General features: G+C 34.1%; 1 protein-coding gene across 1 annotated transcript in view; it reads right to left on the bottom strand.

Annotated features, from left to right (window-relative positions):
• Positions 1-21,826, bottom strand: part of LOC150107635 (uncharacterized) — a 136,723-nt gene that overhangs the window by 18,647 nt on the left and 96,250 nt on the right. The window contains exon 7 of the mRNA XM_090392145.1: positions 6,735-6,898. Within this exon, the coding sequence (XP_090248271.1) occupies positions 6,735-6,898 (164 nt within the window). The remainder of the gene's footprint in view (positions 1-6,734; positions 6,899-21,826) is intronic.

The raw sequence follows: 21,826 nt of genomic DNA, 5'->3' as shown, positions 1-21,826 counted from the left end.
GGTATATCATATATTTCAGCAGTGACCAGGCCAGAAGCTAATATACGTATGATTTATGATTCATTATTTTGATTCATATTTTGAATGTAGCTGATGGTCCATTTCCCTGATGGTGTCTATGTAACATTGCATGAAATATATTGGAGTTTTTGAATAAATTGTATATCATTTTCATTACATGTATAAGATGTGAAAGTTATTTTAATACAATTTAAATTGTTTCCACAATTAGTTAGTTTAGTGCTGTGTGCCTGTCACAGTTATCATTGTGTTCTGATGACGACAGGTAGAAAATCAGTGAAATATCAGCAAGTTTAATAAATGTATATTTTCCTCTTGGTGTTGTTCATACCTTAAAATAACATTATCAATCATCACGACATGATGGTCTTAAATTAAATACTTGAATATCAGAATGATATTTGCTCACATCACTCTACTTGATACTATCTTCCATTCAAGAAGATTATCCTCATATTTAGTGTTGAATAATACAGCTTCTCATTTTCTTTTATTATAATTGAATATAACATATTGTATTTGTTGCTCAAGAAATCTCACCTATTTTTGTAATTTTGTTTCAACAATACCTATTATGTCAATCTGTTACTCATCAGATCTTCTGCTAGTTCCATTTTTTTCCCCCATTGATACTTCTTATGTAGATAGTGCCAATCTTGAACTCTGTTGATGTTAATTTGGTATTTGTTCTGGTATCTGACAACTCACTATTCATTCTGGTTCCTGGATGAAAACAACAGTTATAATTTGGTCGGCTATATCCCAAAGTGGCAGCCCATCCTTGTTTGTTCAATATCCATGTAGATACTTACTAATAGAGTGCAACATGAAAAGGTGGAGATTGGATATATATATATATATATTTTTAAGTCAGAAGCCTTGGTTGTATCTCTGTATTCCTTAAAAGGTGATGTGGAAGTCTCCTCTGATTATCCAGCTTTGATCTTTAAGTACCAAAAAAGTTATTTTCTTAATTAAATACTTGAAATTTGAGTATTGTTATAAGCATATCTGCAGTAATATGGTAATTATTATTAAGTAATAGTGATTTTACAATTTAGAAAAATGTTTCAATTTAATTATTTTATTTAATTTTCTATCATAAAAGTTTTCAAATCTGAACCTGTTATTTCTCTGATAATGCAGACTCTGAAAAAATTTATTAATGAACTTTATAATAAATATAAGTATTTGATATTCAAATTTTACAGTCTTCTGATTTTTCACTTCAGTTTCATCTTTTCAAGTCAGCCAAGCGATAATGTGAGTTAATGCCAGCTGCCTCTCTATTATAGGAAGAACTAGTATTTTGTAAACATTCTTCTAGTTTCACTATCGTAAGGTGGTTACCATGCTTATGCCCTCAAAGACATAATGCCACATCAGATAACTTATATTTAGTGTAAAAGTTTTATTGAGACATTCAAGTGCATATACCTTCTTTAAGAATACTTTAAGAATAGTTAATCCTTTTGATTGCAAAAGTGAAATCATAATAATTTATCAAAGCAATACAAAAATGCCCTATATCAGTAATGCATGCAGTTTTTGTATCATCATGTTTTTTTTTTTTTTTTAAATTATTACTAGCATTCTTAGGTGATAATTAACTTGGAATCAAGAAGATAAATTAAATTTCTCTTTAAATATACCTCTAAAATCATCTTAAAGCAATTTTCTCATTACAAGTGACTACCAATACTGCACATTTCTGTACTTGGAAAGTTAACAGAAGTTCTATGAAACTGAACAAAGCTGCAAACTAAGCAGCTGCAAAAAAAGCAAAATGTAATAATTTTTATTGTCAAAATTTAGGATTATGTATATTCAGATAATCATCTTTATAAATAAAGGAAAAAAAAGCCTTTAAAAGGTTTTAGAATCATGGAAGTTTTTTCACTTGGCTATGCTACCAATTATATATTTGGTTTAATCCTTTATCCAAGTATAAGCAAACAAAGTTTGCCTGAAGTATTTTCAGGGCTGGGCAACTTGTGTGGTAAAGGTGCGATAAGTTCTGATCACTTGCCTTAGTATCCCATAATGCAAAGCACATCTCCTTGCGAACATGTATACTGATATGCATTAAGGGAAGGGTCACTACCCAGACTGGTTTTTTGACCTTTATTGAGGTTTCATCAGTGGGAGCCAGACCCAGAGGTGGTGATAAGGCAAGTGATCAGAACTTATCCCACCTTTACCACACGAGTTGCCCAGTCCTGAAAAATACTTCAGGAGCAAACTTTGTTTGCTTACACTTGGATAAAGGATTAAACCAAATATATAATTGGTAGCTTAGCCAAGTGAAAAACTTCCATCAACTATCTCTAATCCAGAGAATTTTAATAATAAGGTGTTGGCACCTTTTGGCAACCGGTATATAGTGATATGACTTCTGCATTACTTCCGCCTTAGTATCACCACTTCTGGGTCTGGCTCCCCTTCCCTTAATGCATAACAGTATACATGTCCGCAAGGAGATGTGTTTTGCATTATGGAATACTAAGGCAAGTGATCAGAACTTATCCCACTTTTACCACAAGTTGCCCAACTCCTGAAAATACTTCAAGTGCAAACTTTGTTTGCTTACACTTGGATAAAGGATTAAACCAAATATATAACTGGTAGCATAGCCAAGAAAAAAACTCAAATCTAAGAGTGAAAAGTGCAATGAAGGCGATAGAAGATGCAGTTGAAGAAACAGTACCAGAAGAAAATATCAAGAAGAAATGGATCAGACAAGAAACACTGAAGTTAGTACAGGAGAAAAAAATGTTGAAGATAAGAAGGGATACATCAGAACAAATAGAGGAAGCAATATAGAAGAAAGTGTAATGAGGTGAAAAAAGCAGTCAGAATGGATAAGATGAAATGGTTAGAAGTCCAGTGCAACAATATAGGACAGTACTATGGAGAGCATAAAACAAGGGCAGTATGCAAAATGATCAGAACCATTAATAAAAAGTGACAACCAAAACAGACCACAATTAAAGATGAAAAAGGCAAAATATTGATGAATAAAGAAAAAATTGTACAGCAGTGGACAAGATACTGTAGTGAGTTATACGAAGAAAAACTAGATTTAGATAGCATTGGGAAATTGACTGAAGAATTGAAGCAGATATCACCACCAGGTAATGAGCATGATATGGACATTTTAAGAGGAGAGGTAGAAAAAAGCAATAGGATGGCTAAAACACAACAATGATTAAAATTGAAAAGATTAAATATGGTGGTGAAAGTATGGTTACAGAAATGCACCAACTATGTAATATGGTATGGAAAGAAGGGAAATTGCCAGAGGAGTGGGTGAAATCAATATTAGTGACATTATGCAAGAAAGGAAATAAGCTAGAATGAAAAATTATAGAACAATTGCCTTGACAAGTCACCTTGGTAAAGTGATGATGATGATGATATTGACAGAAAGATTGAGAACACAATTGGAAGCATACCTTGCAGACTTGCAGCAGGATTTAGTTATATATATACTTGCTTTGTTGATTTTCAGAAAGCATTTGACAATACTGTCAAATGCTTTTTGACAGTATTGTCGACAGTATTTTTGACAGTAATGACAGAAAGTGACATTAGCAGTTTTGGAATCCTATGGAATTGATAAAAAAAACTAATAGCTATATTAAAAGATGTTTTTAATATAGCTATCAGAATGCAGTTGCAGCAGTTAGAATATATGATGAGTTTGGGAAATGGTTTAGAACAAGCAGACATACTAGACGGGGGGGAGGCAATATCACCAAGCATCATTTTCATCGCACATTTAGAAAGAGCAATGGACAAACTGAAGGAAGATGCAAAAGGAATATCTGTACACGGAATTAGAATTAACAATCTGAGATTTGCAGATGACATTGTTATTATTGAAGAAGACGAAAGAGAACTACAAAAAAACACCAAAACTGTTAAATGAGGAAGGGAAGAGATTTGGACCTTGTTATGAACTTGGAAAAAACAAAGATGATGGTATTTGGTGAGAAGAAAATGAAACAAAAGATACAAGTGGATGGAATTGATAATAGAAAATGTAGAACAATTCATATATTTGGGAAGTAAAACAATGATTTGGACTGTAAAAAAGAAATAAAGATCAGGATTGCAAAGGGAAGAACAAATCTGAATGCCATGGATAACATCTGGAAAAGTAAAGTGATCAGCCTGCAAACAAAACTAAAAGTACTGGAAACAAGTATCTTTAGAGGTGTACTGTATGGATCTGAAACATGGGTAATAAATAAAGAATCAAGAAAAAGAATCTTGGCATTTGAAAGAACTTGTTACAGGAAGATTCTAAGAATAGGATGGATACAGAAAATCACAAATGAAGAGCTCTATCAGAAGATACAACCAAAAGAGAATCTAATGCAGAAGATTATAAAATGGAAGCTGCAATTATCTGGACATAGCTGTAGAATGAGTGAGAACCGGAAGATAAAGACATTTATGTTTGGTATTTTGGATGGTTTACACAGAAGAGGTAGACCATACAGAGAATGGATAGATGATATAAAGGACTGGTGTGGAATGGGTGTACACAAACTGCGACACTGGACAAAGAAAGGTGGAAGAAGATAGTGAAGAGGCATCGGATGCCAACGGGCAGTGAGCCCATGGTTCGTGATGATGATAGCCAAGTGAAAAAACTTCCATCAACTATCTCTAATCTAGAGAATTTTAGTAATAAGGTGTTGACACCTTTTGGCAACTGGTATATGGTGATATGACTTCTGCATTACTTCCACCTTAGTATTACCACCTCTGGGTCTGACTTCCACTGATGAGACCTCGATAAAGGTTAAACCAGTCTGGGTAGTGACCCTTCCCTTAATGCATAGCAGTATACATGTCCACAAGGAGATTTGCTTTGCATTATAGGATACTAAGGCAAGTAATCAGAACTTATCCCAACTTTTTCCACAAGTTGCCCCAGTCCTGAAAATACTTCAGGTGCAAACTTTGTTTGCTTACACTTGGATAACAGATTAAATCAAATATATAATTGGAAGCTTTAGAATCATATTTTAAAAAAGGATAAGCAATACTGCTTCTAACATTTGGAAGCACATATACACATATAAAAGAGGAGTGGCATAGTGAGATTTTGTTGCTCTAGGCATTGTCATGCATTTTTTGCATGACAATTTAGATAATTCGAAAAATATCCTGTTGGCAGTGCCATAGCATTTCTATGCTACTGCAAAAGAAAATAAGGCACAAAAAAAGTACTGCTTACATCTTCTCATGTTAAATGAAGTAACTGCAAACTATAGTTGCACTATGACATGGAAAATTCTTTTCCTACAGTGTACAAATGCCAATTATTGCAGGCAACTTATTTCTCTTTGCAAATGAAATGCAATTTACTTTATGCAGTTGACAGATATTTATAAAATAAGAATAAATATTTTTCTTAATTAGATATGAATGAAAGACAATTTGTACTAAAAATGAATTCTGATACTGATTGGTGAAAGTACTGTATATTTTGTGACAGCCACTATAACATAGTGACTGTCAATACTATGCTCTGACACCAGCCAAAGTGTTGGAAGAGTATAGCAATGTTGCAATTATCCAACTTTCTATGAACAAACCTTCAACCATGTTTTGTATAATAAATTTAGTTTAATCCTATTTAAATATAAAGAGCCAATAGGCTTCATTTCGGTGATATAAACATTATTTATATCCCTTAGTTTAATCCTTTATCCAAGTGTGAGCAAACAAACGTACCCCAGTCCTGAAGATACTTTCAGGCACAAACTTTGTCTGCTCACTTGGATAAAGGATTAAACTAAATTTATTATAGTCTAACCAAGTGAAAAATAAGCTTTCAACATCTTTCTCTAAATCCAGAGTAATTTAATAAAAAGGTGGCACACCGTTTGGCAACTCCTATAGGTACTTGCTAATGCTTCTACTTGGTATCTCCACTTGGGACTGGCTCCCATTGAAGAGACCTCAATAAAGGTCGAAACTAGTCTGGGTAGTGGCCCTTCCCTTAATGCATAACATTATACATATCCGCAAGGAGATGTGTTTTGCATTATGAGAGATACTGGGATAGGAGTGATGTCATCTTGCTCCACCTTTGCAACGAGTTGTCCAGTGTTGTACCACCTTACCCCAGTCCTGAAGATACTTTCAGGTACAAACTTTGTTTGCTCACACTTGAATAAAGGATTAAACTAAATTTATTATAGTGTAACCAAGTGAAAAATAAACTTTCAACATGTTTTGTATATTTAGTTATCTAATCCTTCAATTATTTAACTGGCAAATTCTCTGCCGCTGCTGTGATTAGATAATTGAGGGATTGATGTACATCATAATTAATTTTTTTTTTTTTTTTTTTTTTTTTAAATGTCATTTGTAGGTGTATGTAACTTCAGGATGTGGTTCTGAATGACATACATAACACATTTATATATAATTAGAATGACTGAACAAGTTAAAATTTCACTAAATTGAAAAACTGTTCTTCATCCCTTCCCTTCCCAGGTACTCATACAAGTTAGATCACTGCAAATTAAATATTGTGCTAAAAAATATAATATTTACCACAAGACTTAATAACATACATGTACTAGATTATTTGTTAGTTTGTTACAAAAGAAATAGATAAATTGAAGGTATAGAACTTCTATTAGGTCTAATATTTAAATCATAAAAATTTGCAAGCATAGCAAACTTACTGTTTCTTCACTCATTTCTAAAATACTATACAAATTTTCTTCCTCAGTCATAACTTGGAGTAACTTGTTTTGTATGGTATCTGAATAAGTGGCTGTACAGGATGCAATATCCTTCAAAAGGTTTTTAATTTCTTCTTCTTTAAACTTAACTGGATGATCATTGTCTGTCAGTTAACACATATAAATTAAATGAACCTTAATCATTTGATCACTTATAACAAAAATAACAATAACTTCAGATCATCGACAGAAAATTAAAAAACAAAGAAACTTTCTCTTATATTAAATTTAAGTTTCAGAATGATCTATACTCTCTATCCACTCCTTTTCTTACTTTTGCAGTGAATAACTACATTAGAAAATAAACTGTTGTTTTATTAAACTTGGTATGACAATTATAAAAATGACAGTACCAAAAAATTGTAATACAAATCATATAACATATATATTTTAATTTTTATTCTAAATATATAATTTGAATAATTATATGTCACTAATGTACTTTGAAAAATGCATGTTATTTAAACATAAAATTTGGAACTGCTACTAAAATTTAAAAAAAAATCAAAAATCTCTTGTGATTCTAAATTCATTATATAAAGCATTCAATGCTAACAGCACCTATACTGATTTGATAAGAATACAAAGAGCAATTTTATGACATTCAGAATTCTATATTTTAATATTCAATCAGCAGTTCCATCAAAAATCGATAGTCCTCCTCTTTATTCCTGCAGAAGTTTCTGTGGTAAAGAAGTTCAAGATAATTATTTCAGTTTTGTGACCACATCTTTATTAAAGAAAACTGTTTTTAAAACTAAACAAGTACTAAAACCAAGACCCGACAAGTTTCGTTAGTCGTCAGACTAACATCTTCAGGGGTAAAGAGAACTAAAAGTTTAAAGCACAAACTACTCGAAGGTACGAAAATTAGTTCATTTGTTGGTATTTGTAAACATCAAAACAGTTCGTTAAAAAACTGAATAACAGATCTATACAACCGTTAATGCGTGTTAGCTGGAGACAATGCTATTTGTTGTTGCGTTCTGTGGTTCATGTTCACTCTGTCCGAGGTCTGAAATTGGTAAATTTTTAATAAACGATGACCAAACTTGATTTAAAATCAAACCTTGGTTTTTGTTGCACTGAGTAAGAATTTTAATCATATTTTCTGCCTCTGAATTTCCTTGTGAAACAATTCTTATCTATAATGAATGTTTATTTTCTTGATCATCTAACTAGAGTAATTATTTGGACAATAGATCAAGTGTTAACTAATAAATATTTATTAAACATACTAGTTTGACCAAACTTTCGCTGTTGGCATCTTCAGTATACAAGCACTTAGGTTAAAACACATTACACAAATATGAATAATTGTAAAATTCTAATGATTATAGTTGCAAACTGAAATAGCATTGAACGTGAGTGATACACGTATCGCGTGTAAATGATTAACTAGTTGTTGCTAAGGAACATTCTGTAGGTTGCATTAAAGTTCATTTCCTGTGTGTTAAGAGAACTAATTAGGGTTTTCCATATCTCTGGGAGTATTAAACCTTGGTTCTTGTTAAGATTATCAGCAGAGCGAGCGACTGTAGATGCTTCTTTAAACATTCGGGAGTGGTAGTCTTCTTCTATGTAAGGGGAACAGCTTTTGTCCCACTCAATGACCTGGTTAGTTATAGAAAAATGAGATGACAGGCCTGATATGTCTTGTCTGTTGTTTTTGACGTAACCAATGTGCTCCTTCTGTCTAATTTCGAGGCTTCTTGTTGTCTGCCCGATGTAACTTGAACCACATGAGCATGGAATATTGTAAAACTCCAGCATATTTATAGAAAGGATGGTTATCTTTTGGAGATCTTAGTAGTTTATGGATTGTTTCTATAGGTTTGAATGTCACTCTTATTTTGTGTGGTTTGAGGAGACTAGCGAGCTTGTTGGAGATGCCACTCACATACGGAATCGCGATAGTTTTGATATATTGAGTATCCTCTTACTCTCTTTGTGGTGGTTGAGAAAAAGATTTTGTTGACGAGTCTTCGTGGGTATCCGTTCAAGTAAAGATAATTAGATATCAATGTTAACTCATCTTGAAGGTCCTTGTTATCTGTTGTGATGTGGACAGCTCTTTTCTTTAACATGTGTACTATGCTGAGTTTGTGAGAAATATGGTGAGAGGAGATGAAATGTAGATAGCGACCTGTATTCGTAGGTTTCCTGTAAACTGATAGGTTTATGTGGTCATTAATTTGCTTCTTAATTAAGATATCTAAGAACAGCAGTTGTTTGCCTCTTTCAAGTTCCAGAGTAAATTTAATAGAATGATGAAAGGAGTTGATCTTATTGAGGAAGTCAAGTAGGTCATCCTTTTTGTGGTTCCATACAATGAAGATGTCATCCACACATCTCCACAAAATTGTTGGTTTAGGAATTATTTGAGATAGGATTTTATTTTCGAGGTGTTCCATAAATAGGTCAGCACAAGAAGGTGATTGTTTACTTTATCCTATAGTCCTTGGTGTTCAGTATTACAGTAGTGTTGCCTTTATCTGCCTTAAGTATTATGATGTCTTTGTTCCTTTTTAGATTATGAATAGTTCTTCTATCTGGAGAGGTGAAGTTTTGTTTTGTGGTTCTAGGAGAGGAGAGTATTATGCTACTTTTTTAGTCTGAGATCATTTGCTATGTGTAGTGGTAATAATGAGATTGCTTTGTCTAAACTGCAGATTAATTCCACTTTACGTATCTGTTGAGGAGTTATGGCATAGTTGAAGCCTTTCTTGAGAATAGTGATTTCAGATTTCTTTAAGATGTGGTCTGAGAAATTAAGAATAACTTGGTTATCTGGTAGAGAACATTTAGACTTATTATGGATTGTATAAAGGTAGATGAATTTCTTGATCTGGGTCTGTTTGCTTTTATAAAAAACTTTAGCGTAGCTAGTGTTGATTATTCTACCCAAGACTTGCCAAACTTCCTTATCTAGAGAGCTGGAGAGATCCATGAAGAAGTCATAACACTGTGAGTCTATTTGACTAAGCAAGAATCTTGTGTGTTGTAACCTTTCATGAAGGAGTAACATAGATATCTTGAAATAAATATTTCTGGCCCGACTAGAATTGAAATGATGTTTAAAAGTGTAAGAACATAGGAATTATACTTAGGAATTATTCTTGTGCTGACCTATTTATAGAACACCTCGAAAATAAAATCCTATCTCAAATAATTCCTAAACCAACAATTTGGTGGAGATATGTAGATGGCATCTTCATTGTATGGAACCACAAAAAGGATGACCTACTTGACTTCCTCAATAAGATCAACTCCTTTCATCATTCTATTAAATTAATCTGGAACTTGAAAGAGGCAAACAACTCCCATTCTTAGATATCTTAATTAAGAAGCAAATTAATGACCACATAAACCTATCAGTTTACAGGAAACCTACGAATACAGGTCGCTATCTACATTTCAGCTCCTCTTACCATATTTCTCACAAACTCAGCGTAGTACACGTTAAAGAAAAGAGCTGTCTGCATCACAACAGATAACAAGGACCTTCAAGATGAGTTAACATTGATATCTAATTATCTTTACTTGAACGGCTACCCACGAAAACTCGTCAACAAAATCCTTTTCTCTGAACCACCACAAAGAGAGCGAGAGGATACTCAATATATCAAAACTATCGCGATTTCGTATGTAAATTGCATCTCAACAAGCTCGCTAGTCTCCTCAAACCACACAAAATAAGAGTGACATTCAAACCTATAGAAACAATCCGTAAACTACTAAGATCTCCAAAAGATAACCATCCTTTCTATAAATATGCTGGAGTTTTACAATATTCCATGCTCATGTGGTTCAAGTTACATCGAGCAGACATCAAGAAGCCTCGAAATTAGATAGAAGGAGCACATTGGTTACGTCAAAAACAACAGACAAGACATATCAGGCCTGTCATCTCATTTTTCTATAACTAACCGGGTCATTGAGTGGGACAAAAGCTGTTCCCCTTACATAGAAGAAGATTACCACTCTGGAATGTTTAAAGAAGCAGCTATAGTCGCTCGCTCTGCTGATAATCTTAACAAGAACCAAGGTTTAATACTCCCAGAGATATGGAAAACCCTAATTAGATCTCTTAACACACAGGAAATGAACTTTAATGCAACCTACAGAACGTTCCTTAGCAACAACTAGTTAATCATGTACACGCGATACGTGTATCACTCACGTTCAATGCTATTTCAGTTTGCAACTATAATCGTTAGAATTTTACAGTTATTCATATTTGTGTAATGTTTTTTAACCCAAGTGCTTGTATACTGAAGATGCCAACAGCTAAAATTTGGTGAAATTAGTAGGTTTAATAAATATTAATTAGTTAACACTTTATCTATTGTCCAAATAATTACTCTAATTCTTATCTTAGGACATGTTTGTTCTATCCCAGAGGACATCATGACCGGTAGAGGTTGTGTGAAATGCCAATCCTGATTTATGTTCTCTCTTATTATGTACGTCTCTTTGATGTTCGCTCATGCGGATTTCTCCCAATCTCCCCGTCTGGCCCACATAACAGATGCCACAGGAACAGTGAATATTATAAACCCCTGGTTTTTTCATTGGGTCATGTGGAGGATAAAGAGATCTTGATATTTTTTTTTTCAAGTGGGAGGAAAGTCACTTTTATGCTGTATTTGTAGAGAAGTTTGGTTAATTTATCTGTTACATTCTTGATATAAGGAAGGGTGACTGCATTCTTGAAATCTTGTTTATTTAAGTTTCTTGTAGGTGATGTATTGAGAATTTTCTTAATTAACTTAGTTGAAACCATTCAGTTGTAGGATCTGTGTTAAGTATTGTATTTCTTCTTTCCGTTTTTCTTCTGTACTGGAGATATATGCTTTATCCCTTAAGATTTTTATTAGGCCTATTTTTTGCTTGGGGTGGTGATGTGAAGTAGCATGCAGAAATCTTCCTGTGTTTGTTGGTTTTCTATAGATGGAGAATGATAATCTGTTTTTCTTTTATTTATTTCTATAAGGATGTCTAGGAAAGGAAGTTTTTTAGTTCCAGAGTGAATTTTATGTTAGAATGTAAGTTATTAAGATAGTCTTGAAATGTAGTCAGTTCTAGTGCTGTTCCTGGCCAAATAATGAAGATATCGTCACATAGCGGAGCTATATTTTTGGTTTTTTGTGCCAGTTTTGTAAAGCTGTATTTTCAAAATTTTCCATGTAGAGGTTTGCTAAAGCTGGTGAACCCACTGCTAGTCCTTCTTTTTGTTCCCAGAGTTTGTCTTGGTTAAAAAACACGTTCTTCCTTTAAGAACGTGTTTTTTATGCAATGTTTGTAGAGCTGTACAATGTCTGGTGGGAAGAGATTTTCTAGGATGTTTAGTTTCATTTCTTGGAATCTTTGTGAAAAAGCTGACTACATCTAAACTCGCTAATATCATCCCCAGTACATTCCAGTTTTTTCTGAATGATCTTAAGTAAGACTTTACTTGCATAGAAATCAGTGCTATAGTTCTGTAATTCTCACACTCTCTTGCATCGCCTTTCTTCAATAAAGGTATATAAACTGATTTTTTCCATTCCCTAGGGAATGGAAAAAATCAGTTTATAGATTTAGGCTATAAATAGATTATAAATCTATAGATTTATAGATTTATAGTTTATAAATAATCAGTTTATAGATATAGGCCATTTAGTTGTGATCCAAATTTGCTGACATAGAGCCGAATGGCAATGCTTTAACATTTTTTAACATTTAAAAATTAACATTAAAAATTTAACTGTCTCTTCTCCCAGGGCTTTGAGCAGCTCAATAGGTATTCCATCTCCTCCTGGTGCCTTCTTACTGGATAGCTGTTGCAGTGACCACCTCACTTCACTCTCCAGTGGTACTGGCTCCTGTGTATAATCCTGCTCTTCCAATTTCTCAGTAATTTTGGAGTCCTTTCTGTAAAGGGCTTCTATATACTCTTTCCATCTTCTTTGATATCTGCAGCTTCTGTAAGATATCCTTTGTGTTTATTTTTCAATATTGTCACATTGGTACTAAACGTCCCTATTAGTTATCTGATCTTTTTGAAAAGATCTCTTGTTTTGGTCTTCTATTTGTTGGCATTCCTGGTTAAAGTATTTTTCCTCGTCTCTTCTGGCTTGTCGTTGAAACTCTCAATTCAAATGCCGTACTTCCTGCAAATTTCCTGTGGCCTTCATTTTCGTACTTTCCTGAGCAGTTTTGATGGCATCTTCTGACAGCCATTTAAACTTCCTCTTACAAACTGTTGGAATATTCTTCTTTGCTTCTGTTTTAATTATATCTTTAATCTCTTCCCATAGTTCATCTGGTTCTCTTTCACACAAATTGAGTGTGTTGAATCTGCTCTGTATACTAATATTGTATTCGGCTGGTATGTTTGCAAGATTATATCTGATCGACATTTGTGTTGTTTTCAGTTTCCGTAATTTCACATGCATTGTAGCCACTAATATTATGGACTTTATAACCATGTAATAAATTTAGTTTAATCCTTTATCCAAGTGCAAGCAAACAAAATTGGCACCTGAAAATATCTTCAGGACTGAGGTAAGGTGGTGCAACACCAGGAAACTCTGAGCAAAGGTGGACCAAGCTCTCATCATTCCTTGTCTCAGTATCTCCCATAATGCAAAGCACATCTCCTTGTGGACATGTATACTGCTATGCATTAAGGGAAGGGGCCACTACCCAGACTGGTTTCCCTTTGTTTAAGTGTGGGGATACCTTTCCAAAAATTCATAAAATCCCCAGGATCACACAATAATGAGCGACCTGCAGGATCAGAAAGTCAGAAATGCTCCTTTGCTCATCTAGAAGGGTAACAGCAACAGCCCTGCCTCAGTTAACTTCACAGGGTACAGCACTGCCATTCATTACCCCACCATGCAGGCCCTAGGTGACAGCAACAGCCGAGCCTCAGTTAAAACTTCATGGGTTACAGCATTGCCATTCATCACCCGAGCTTCCAACTGGTTTTGACCTTTATTGAGGTCTCGTCAGTGGGAGGCAAACCCAAACGTGGAGATATTAAGGCAGAAGCAATAGGAGAAGTCATATTTACCTATACAAGTTGCCAACAGGTGCATCACCTTATTATTGAATTACTCTGGATTTAGAGGAAAGATGTTGGAAGTTTATTTTGCACTTGGTTAGACTATAATAAATTTAGTTTAATCCTTTATCCAAGTGTAAGCAAACAAAGTTTGCGCCTGAAAATATCTTCAGGACTGAGTAAGGTGGTGAAACACCAGGCAACTCCGAGCAAAGGTGGACCAAGCTCTCATCGCTCCTTGTCTCAGTATCTCCCATAATGCAAAGCACATCTCCTTGGAGACAAGTATACTGCTATGCATTAAGGAAAGGGCCACTACCCAGACTGGTTTCGACCTTTATTGAGGTCTCCTCAGTGGGAGGCAGACCCAAACGTGGAGATATAGCAGTATACATGAAAGAGGATGAAAGAAGATGTGCTTTGCATTATAGGAGATATTGAGACAAGGAGTGATGAGAGCTTGGGCCACCTTCGCTCAGAGTTGTCTGGTGTTGCACCACCTTACCTCAGTCCTGAAGATATTTTCAGGCACAAACTTTGTTTGCTTACACTTGGATAAAGGATTAAACTAAATTTATTATAGTCTAACCAAGTACAAAATAAACTTCCAACATCTTTCTCTAAATCCAGAGTAATTCAATAATAAGGTGGTGCACCTGCTGACAACTTGTATAGGTAAATATGACCTCTCCTATTGCTTCTTCCTTAATATATCTACGTTTGAGTCTGCCTCCCACTGACGAGACCTCAATAAAGATCGAAACCGGTCTGGGTAGTGGCCTTTCCCTTAATGCATGTCTGCAAGGAGATGCGCTTTGCATTATGGGAGATACTGAGACAAGGAGTAATGAGAGCTTGGTCCACCTTTGCTCGGAATCGCCTGGTGTTGCACCACCTTACCTCAGTCCTAAAGATATTTTCAGGTGCAAACTTTGTTTGCTTACACTTGGATAAAGGATTAAACTAAATTTATTATAGTCTAACCAAGCGCAAAATAAACTTCCAACATCTTTACAACCATATTATAAATAACTATTTTAATTTCCTGACATTTTGACCTTCATATTAAGGTCACCATCTGGAGTATATACAAGGACAAGCTAAGTTACATTTCACACAGTAAACTAAAGAAACAATGATTAGATCACTGGTTATTCTACTGGCATGACCTCTAGTAAAAAAAAAAAAAATACAGATAAAATTATAAATTAATTAATTATTTAGAAACTGCATCAAAGCTAAATTCTATTTAAAATAACATGAGAGTTTTAGAAATTATGGACTTTACAACCATGTTATAAATAACTATTTCAATTTCCCAAAGTTAATAAGAAGGTCAAAATGTTGGGAAATTAAAATAGTTATTTATAACACGGTTGTAAAGTCCATAACCTCTCATGTTATCTTAAATAGAATTTAGTTTTGATGTAGTTTCTAAATAATTAATTAATTTGTAATTTTATCTGTATTTATTTATTTTTTTCACTAGAGGTCAAGCCAGTAGAATAACCGGTCAAATCATTGTTTCTTTAGCTTACTGTGTGAAATGTAACTCAGCTTGTTCTTGTATATTTGTATATACTCCAGATGATGATCTAATATGAAGGTCGGGAAATTAAAATAGTTATTTATAACACGGTTATAAAGTCCATAATTTCTAAAATGAATGCTGATCACCACACAACACTAAAAGAAAACTAGTCACTAATAACTCAAGTCTGTTCTACAGTCTGCACCTGGAAAAGTCTTGATAGACTGAATTGTACTTCTCCATCTTCTTTGTCCAAGTATATAGTCAATTTGATTTCGGTATTGTCCATCAGGTGATATCCATGTGTACAATCTTCTTTTGTGCTGTTTAAAGCAGGTGTTGTTAGCAACAAACAAAGAATTGTCTGCACAAAACTTAACTAGTCTCTTCCCTGCAGTGTTACGAATACCTAAACCAAAACGACCTGCTATTCCTTGTTTCTCGGTCTCTCCCACTTTTGCATTCCAATCTCTGATAAGTAGCCATAAATCATGCTTTGGTGTTGCATCTATCACTTCTTGTAACTTGCCATAAAATTCTTCAATGTCTTCTTCTGGTGCCTCTGTAGTGGGTGCATAAACTTGAATGATGATCATATTCATTGGATGTCCATTCACTCTGAGAGAAATGATTTAGTCACTCACTGGATTATAACCTAATATACCTAGCCATCTTTTTCCTGAGTAAGAAAGATACTCCATTTTGACGACTTGTCTCATGTCCTAAGTAATACACCATATAGTCCCCTGACCGAAAAGGGCCCATTCCTGTCCATCTAAGTTCATTTATTCCTAATATATCTAGCTTCTTGTGCTCCATTTCCATCTTTATTATTTCCAGCTTACCTTGGTTCATACTTTTAACATTCCAAGTTCCAATCCTGTGGTTTGTTATGAAACAGGGAGCCTCCCTTTTCCAACCAGCAACATCCGTGACCAAGCTTCCTTTTGGGATTGACCTGGACACATCATAAAAACTAGTTCTATTTGTGGAAGCCCTCTGTTCTTCCCCAATTGCATGCCTTCAGGCCCAGGGGCTGAAGTACATATATACAAGCAGGGGTGGCTTGTCTATAGGGGCCGGGCCCCACCTATATTTGTATAACTAGCCCAATAATTGTAGTTTTAAAAAATATGTTTCTTGTAATTATTATTTTTTGATCTATTTCCAACACATTTTATTGTTTAATAAAAAAATTACTGTAATATTTTGTGAAAATATCGTATAATGCGACTTAGTACGGTCTCTGGGGCCAGCCACGGCTGGCCCTATTTTATACATGTAGAACACAGGGCATGCATGAGGCAAGTGCACTAGCGATCGCGTTTGTTTACCAGGCACAACGCTTATCTTGGGGCCAGTTTAGTCTGGCCCAGTCACTGTATTTTCACGTACGTACATAGCGTGCAATTCTTTAATTGTGAAGCACGTGCACTAGCGATCGTGTTTGTTTACCGGGCGCAACGCTTATCTTGGGGCCAGTTTAGTCTGGCCCAGTCGCTGCGTTTGTACGTAAATAGCGGGCGATTCTTTCATTGTCTTATTACTTATTCTTGTTGATTTGTTTTATTGTTTTTAGTGTGTTTAATTATTGTTGTCGTTTTTTGTTATAATTTATTTTAAAGTTTAAATTTTTATTACGTCCATAAACAATACATTTTAACTATAAACAAAATCGACAGTTTATTGGAAAAACATTTCTCGTTATTTCTCAGAATCTCGGAAGTTTCGACATTGATTCATAAAATAAATAATAGAAATAATAACTTTTCTGTTTTAACACTTGAAAAGTGAAACATTCTGCAGGGCGGCCAGCTGGAGTCGAACCAGCGTCGTTGGATTTGTGGTTCACTGCTCTAGTCCATTGAGCTTTTTTTTTTTTGCTCTAGTCCGTTGAGCTTTTATTTGTATAATCAACATGCTATGTACATTCGGAAGTATATACAAATATTTACAATCTATGTACAATATTTACATAGCATGGTTGTTGTTGTTTACATATTATTTTAATATGTTGACAATATCAGTTTGCAGAACATTTTTTTTTTTTTACTTCATATTAACATGTCACTTAACATTCCGCCCACCTTTTTTTTTTTTTTTTTTTTTTTTTTTTTTTTTTTTTTTTTACACATAATATTTTAGATATATCTATTTTCATATTATGTTACTAACCAATTACATTAGTTCTATATTTCTATGATTTTTTTTTTGCATGTTATTTTTACTCTTTACATCATTCATGTCTATTCCCACAGCTATACAGCTGGTGGGTCTAGTCCGTTGAGCTATGCCCGCAACTGCAAATCTTTAGAGTTATCATGTTGAGCCTGTATATGTTAGGTCCTAACAATTTAAAAAAATTAATAGCTCAATGCATCAATAGATTCTGACTAAACATTATTGTAATAGAAATAATAACTATAAATCAATAATAGAACCCACTATATAAATATAAAAAAATTAAGTTGTTTTTGGCCCTGGCCCCACCTGTTTCTATTGTCACCAGCCACCACTGTATACAAGTATAAAACTAAAACCTGTTTGGAATTACAGGATTAAAATAAATTTGAACATTGCAAGGTCTAAAAAAAATTACATGATATTACAGTTTTCCAGATTACGTATAGAAAGTCCGTAATAAATTACATGATAACCACAGTAATTAACTTTAATGAAATGAAAGTACTGTACAGATATTTCGTACTGAAATTAACAGCACATCATCATCAGTGTGCAGAAACAAGCAAATCAAAGGAACCGGAATACAAAGTACATACAGCAGTTCGGTGGTTTACCAATTAAAAACTGTTGCTGCATGCTGGAAATTAATATTAATAAATAATATTATTAAAAATATTATTAAAAACTATTTTTGATGGTTACATAAGATAAGAATCTCTCAAACTTTTTGGAGAGAGAGAGACGATCTTTCCAATTCAGATTTGGCTGATGTAAAAAAGCTTCACAACTTTCTTTGAAAAGGTGTTCATCTAACTTATAAATGCATCTATTCACTTAGATCTTAGTCGCTGGGATTTTTTTCCTGCCATCAAACATTTCTGCTCACACATTCTTAACTGCTATAATGTGCAATTCCATCCCAATATTTTCATTTTTCATATAATTTCATCTGTTCACTATAATTTATCTCAAAACTATCATATATTTATGTTCTCTAATTACTCATCATCAAATTCCTGATATATACCCTTAAGGGGGGGGGGAGGTACATGATATGATAGTACTACATGAAAAATTTACACCATTACTAACTTCCTATTATAGGATTAAATCAGTTTTAATTTAGTTTTAAACAATTTTCCTCCAAATCAGTCTGTTACCTGTAAAGACTCCAATAATATCAGGGCTTATATTTCTGTCTTCTAAGGCACTTTTTTACTGTATCAATCCACCTACATCTTGGTCTTCCTCTGGGTCTTTTTCCTGCCAACCGGGCAGAAAACACTTTCTTTCCTCTCCCATTCTGCTTAAGTGACCATACCACCTGTGATTAGCTCTGCTAATGCATTCATGGATTCTGACAATATCAAGTTCTTTCCTAATATTATTATTATTACGGGCAACTCCAAGGAGTCCTTAGACTCATTGAGGAAGGCCCTAACATCATGTCAAGAACAACCATTCGACATTGACACAGTATCTATCATACCTTGCCTTGAACTCATTCACGGTCGTAGCACCCACAACAGACTCTGGAAGCTTATTCCACTCATTCACCACTCTCCAAGTAAAAAACCTAGCTCTAACACCCTTGTCAACCACGCTCTTGCCCAGTTTCATGGATGGCCCCCTAGTCCTCCCATCCTTAGTCCTGTTCTCAAAACTATCTTCTGAATTAATCTTATAGAAACCCTTCAGTAATTTGATTTCTCAATCATATCATCCCTCTTCCGCCTATCAACCAATTTCTGCAGCCCACAAATCTTCAACCTGTTCTCATAAGGTTCATTCCATAGACCTGCTATCATCTTGGTCACTCGTCTCTGGATCCTCTACACCTCCTCCCCATCAAGAAGAAACCCTGGCACACAAATCTGGGCACAATAGTCTAGTGGGGTCTTATCAAGGCTCGATACAGAGGAACAATAACTTGCTTGTCTCTACTTGTCAAAGTATTCTTCAGTAACCAAGTGATTTGATAAGCTGATTTAGTCACTTTTGCAATGTGCCCCCCCCCCAAACTTCAACTCCCCATCCACAAAAACTCCCAAATCCCTGGCCTTGTCAGTCTCCTGGAGTACAGTTCCACAAATTTGGTATACTGCTGCTAATCTTTTCACCCCAAAATGCATAACCTTACATTTTGCCAGATTAAATTGACATCCATTCTCCATAGCCCAGTTCTCCAAATTATCCAAATCTTCCTGCAAAATTTTGACATCCTGTGCATTCACTATTGCTCTACCCAACTTTGCAAAATCAGCAAACAAATGAACAGTTCCTCTCAGATCCTTTCCTATATCGTTAATGAACAAACTGAACAGTAGTGGTCCAAGATCAGAACCCTGCGGCACACCATTAGTCACAAGTGTCTTTTGGGCTCTACTGCTGAATAAACAACTCTCTGATATCTCTCTATCAACCACTACTAATATCTTTGTTTTTAATATGATATTGCCATTGATGTCATCTGTTCTCTTCTTCTTCTTCATCCTAACATGGAATATAGGCCATGTGGCCTGTTCCGGTCTCATGCCATCTCTTTCTTGGTCTTCCGATTCTTCTTTTTCCACTTATTTTGTATCTGTATAATATTTTTGGTAGTCTGCTGTTGTCCATTCGATTTAAATGTTCTAGCCATTTTTGTTTATACTGTCTTATGTAGTAATTAATTGGTTTTATTTTTAGGAATTGTAAGATTTCTTCATTTGTTTTGTGGTATACCCACTTGGTATATCCAGCTGTTTTTCTGAGGAACTTCATTTCTGCTGTTTGAATTCGTTTTTCATCTTTCCTTTTCATGGTCCATGTTTCGCTTCCGTATAGTAGAGCTGGTTTTGACAAGACATTATATAGTCTGATTCTAGTGTGTTTTTGTACCAGGGATGGCTTAAATATATTATTTATTATGCCATTTACTTTGACAAAGTTTGATATTTTAGTGTCTATGTCTTTTTCTTCTTCGTATGATAGATCACATCCCAAGTATCTGAACGTGTTTACTTGTTCTAGTATTTTATTATCTATCACTATTTTACTTCTTATTGGGTTTTCTCCTTTGAATGCCATTATTTTTGTTTTTTCTTTGGATATTGTCATATTATATTGCTTTGAGATATCATTTAATGATTTTAATGATCTTTGTAAGTCATCTTCTGATGTAGCTAATACTATTTGATCATCTGCAAATAGTAGTGTATCTATCTTCATTTGCGGGATCATTTGTATACCAAATGGGTTATGCTGTTTCCAGATTGTTAATATTTCATTTATATATATATTGAAAAACAGAGGTGAGAGGGTACATCCTTGTCGTACTCCTTTTGATATATCTTTCCATTCTGAAGTGTGTTCTAATTTAACTGCTATTTTATTTCCTGTATATATTTTTTGAATAGATTGTAAAAGTTGGTTTGGTATGTTTAAATTGGTTAATATTTTAAACAATTTTTGTCTACTAATTTTGTCAAAAGCTTTTTCATAATCAATAAACACCACATGTGTTTCTTTTTTGAAATTCTCTTCTCTTTTCTATTAATAATTTTAAAGTAAAAATTGGATCTATGCAGGATCGGCCTTTTTGGAAGCCATTTTGTTCTTCTAGTAATTTGTTTTCTACAATGCTGCTTAGTTTCTCTTTTAATATTCCTGCATATATCTTATATCCTGTGTTCAGCAGGCTAATTCCCCTATAATGTGCAATTGTCTTTATTTCCTTTTTTATAGATTGGGATGACCAGTGCTTTTTTCCAAGAGTTAGGGGTTTTTCCGGACATCCAAACCATATTAAAAAATTTCTAAAGTCTTTCATTAAATTTTTCACCTGCATTTTTGTATAGTTCTATATTTATATTGTCTTCTCCTGGCGTTTTCCTATTTTTCATCTTCTTTATTATATTTTTCAGTTCTAACATTGTGATATTTTCTATTATGTCATTCTTTGTCTTATAAAATTTTAATTCATTGTTCTCATCTGTCCAGAGATTTTGGAAATAGGTCACCCATTTTTCTAAATCTATTGTTTGTATTTTTATCTTTTCTTTTATTTCTTTATTCATGTATTTTATTACTTTATAGGTTTTGGGTTGTGGCTTAAATAAATCCTTTTCTAGTTCTGTTACGAAATTGTTCCATCTTTCTCTATGTTTTTTCCTTACTTCTCGTTTTGCAATTGCACTATTTCTTTTATACTCTATTTCTGCTTCTATTGTTTTGGAATTTAGCCATTTCTGGTAACTGTCCTTTTTGGTTTTTATTATATTT

Source organism: Typopeltis vanoorti, chromosome 4, assembly GCF_054136105.1.
Source record: "Typopeltis vanoorti isolate ZY-2024b chromosome 4, IOZ_Tvanoo_1.0, whole genome shotgun sequence".
Lineage (NCBI taxonomy): Eukaryota > Metazoa > Arthropoda > Arachnida > Uropygi > Thelyphonidae > Typopeltis > Typopeltis vanoorti.
This window is presented reverse-complemented; position numbering and strand designations above follow the sequence as displayed.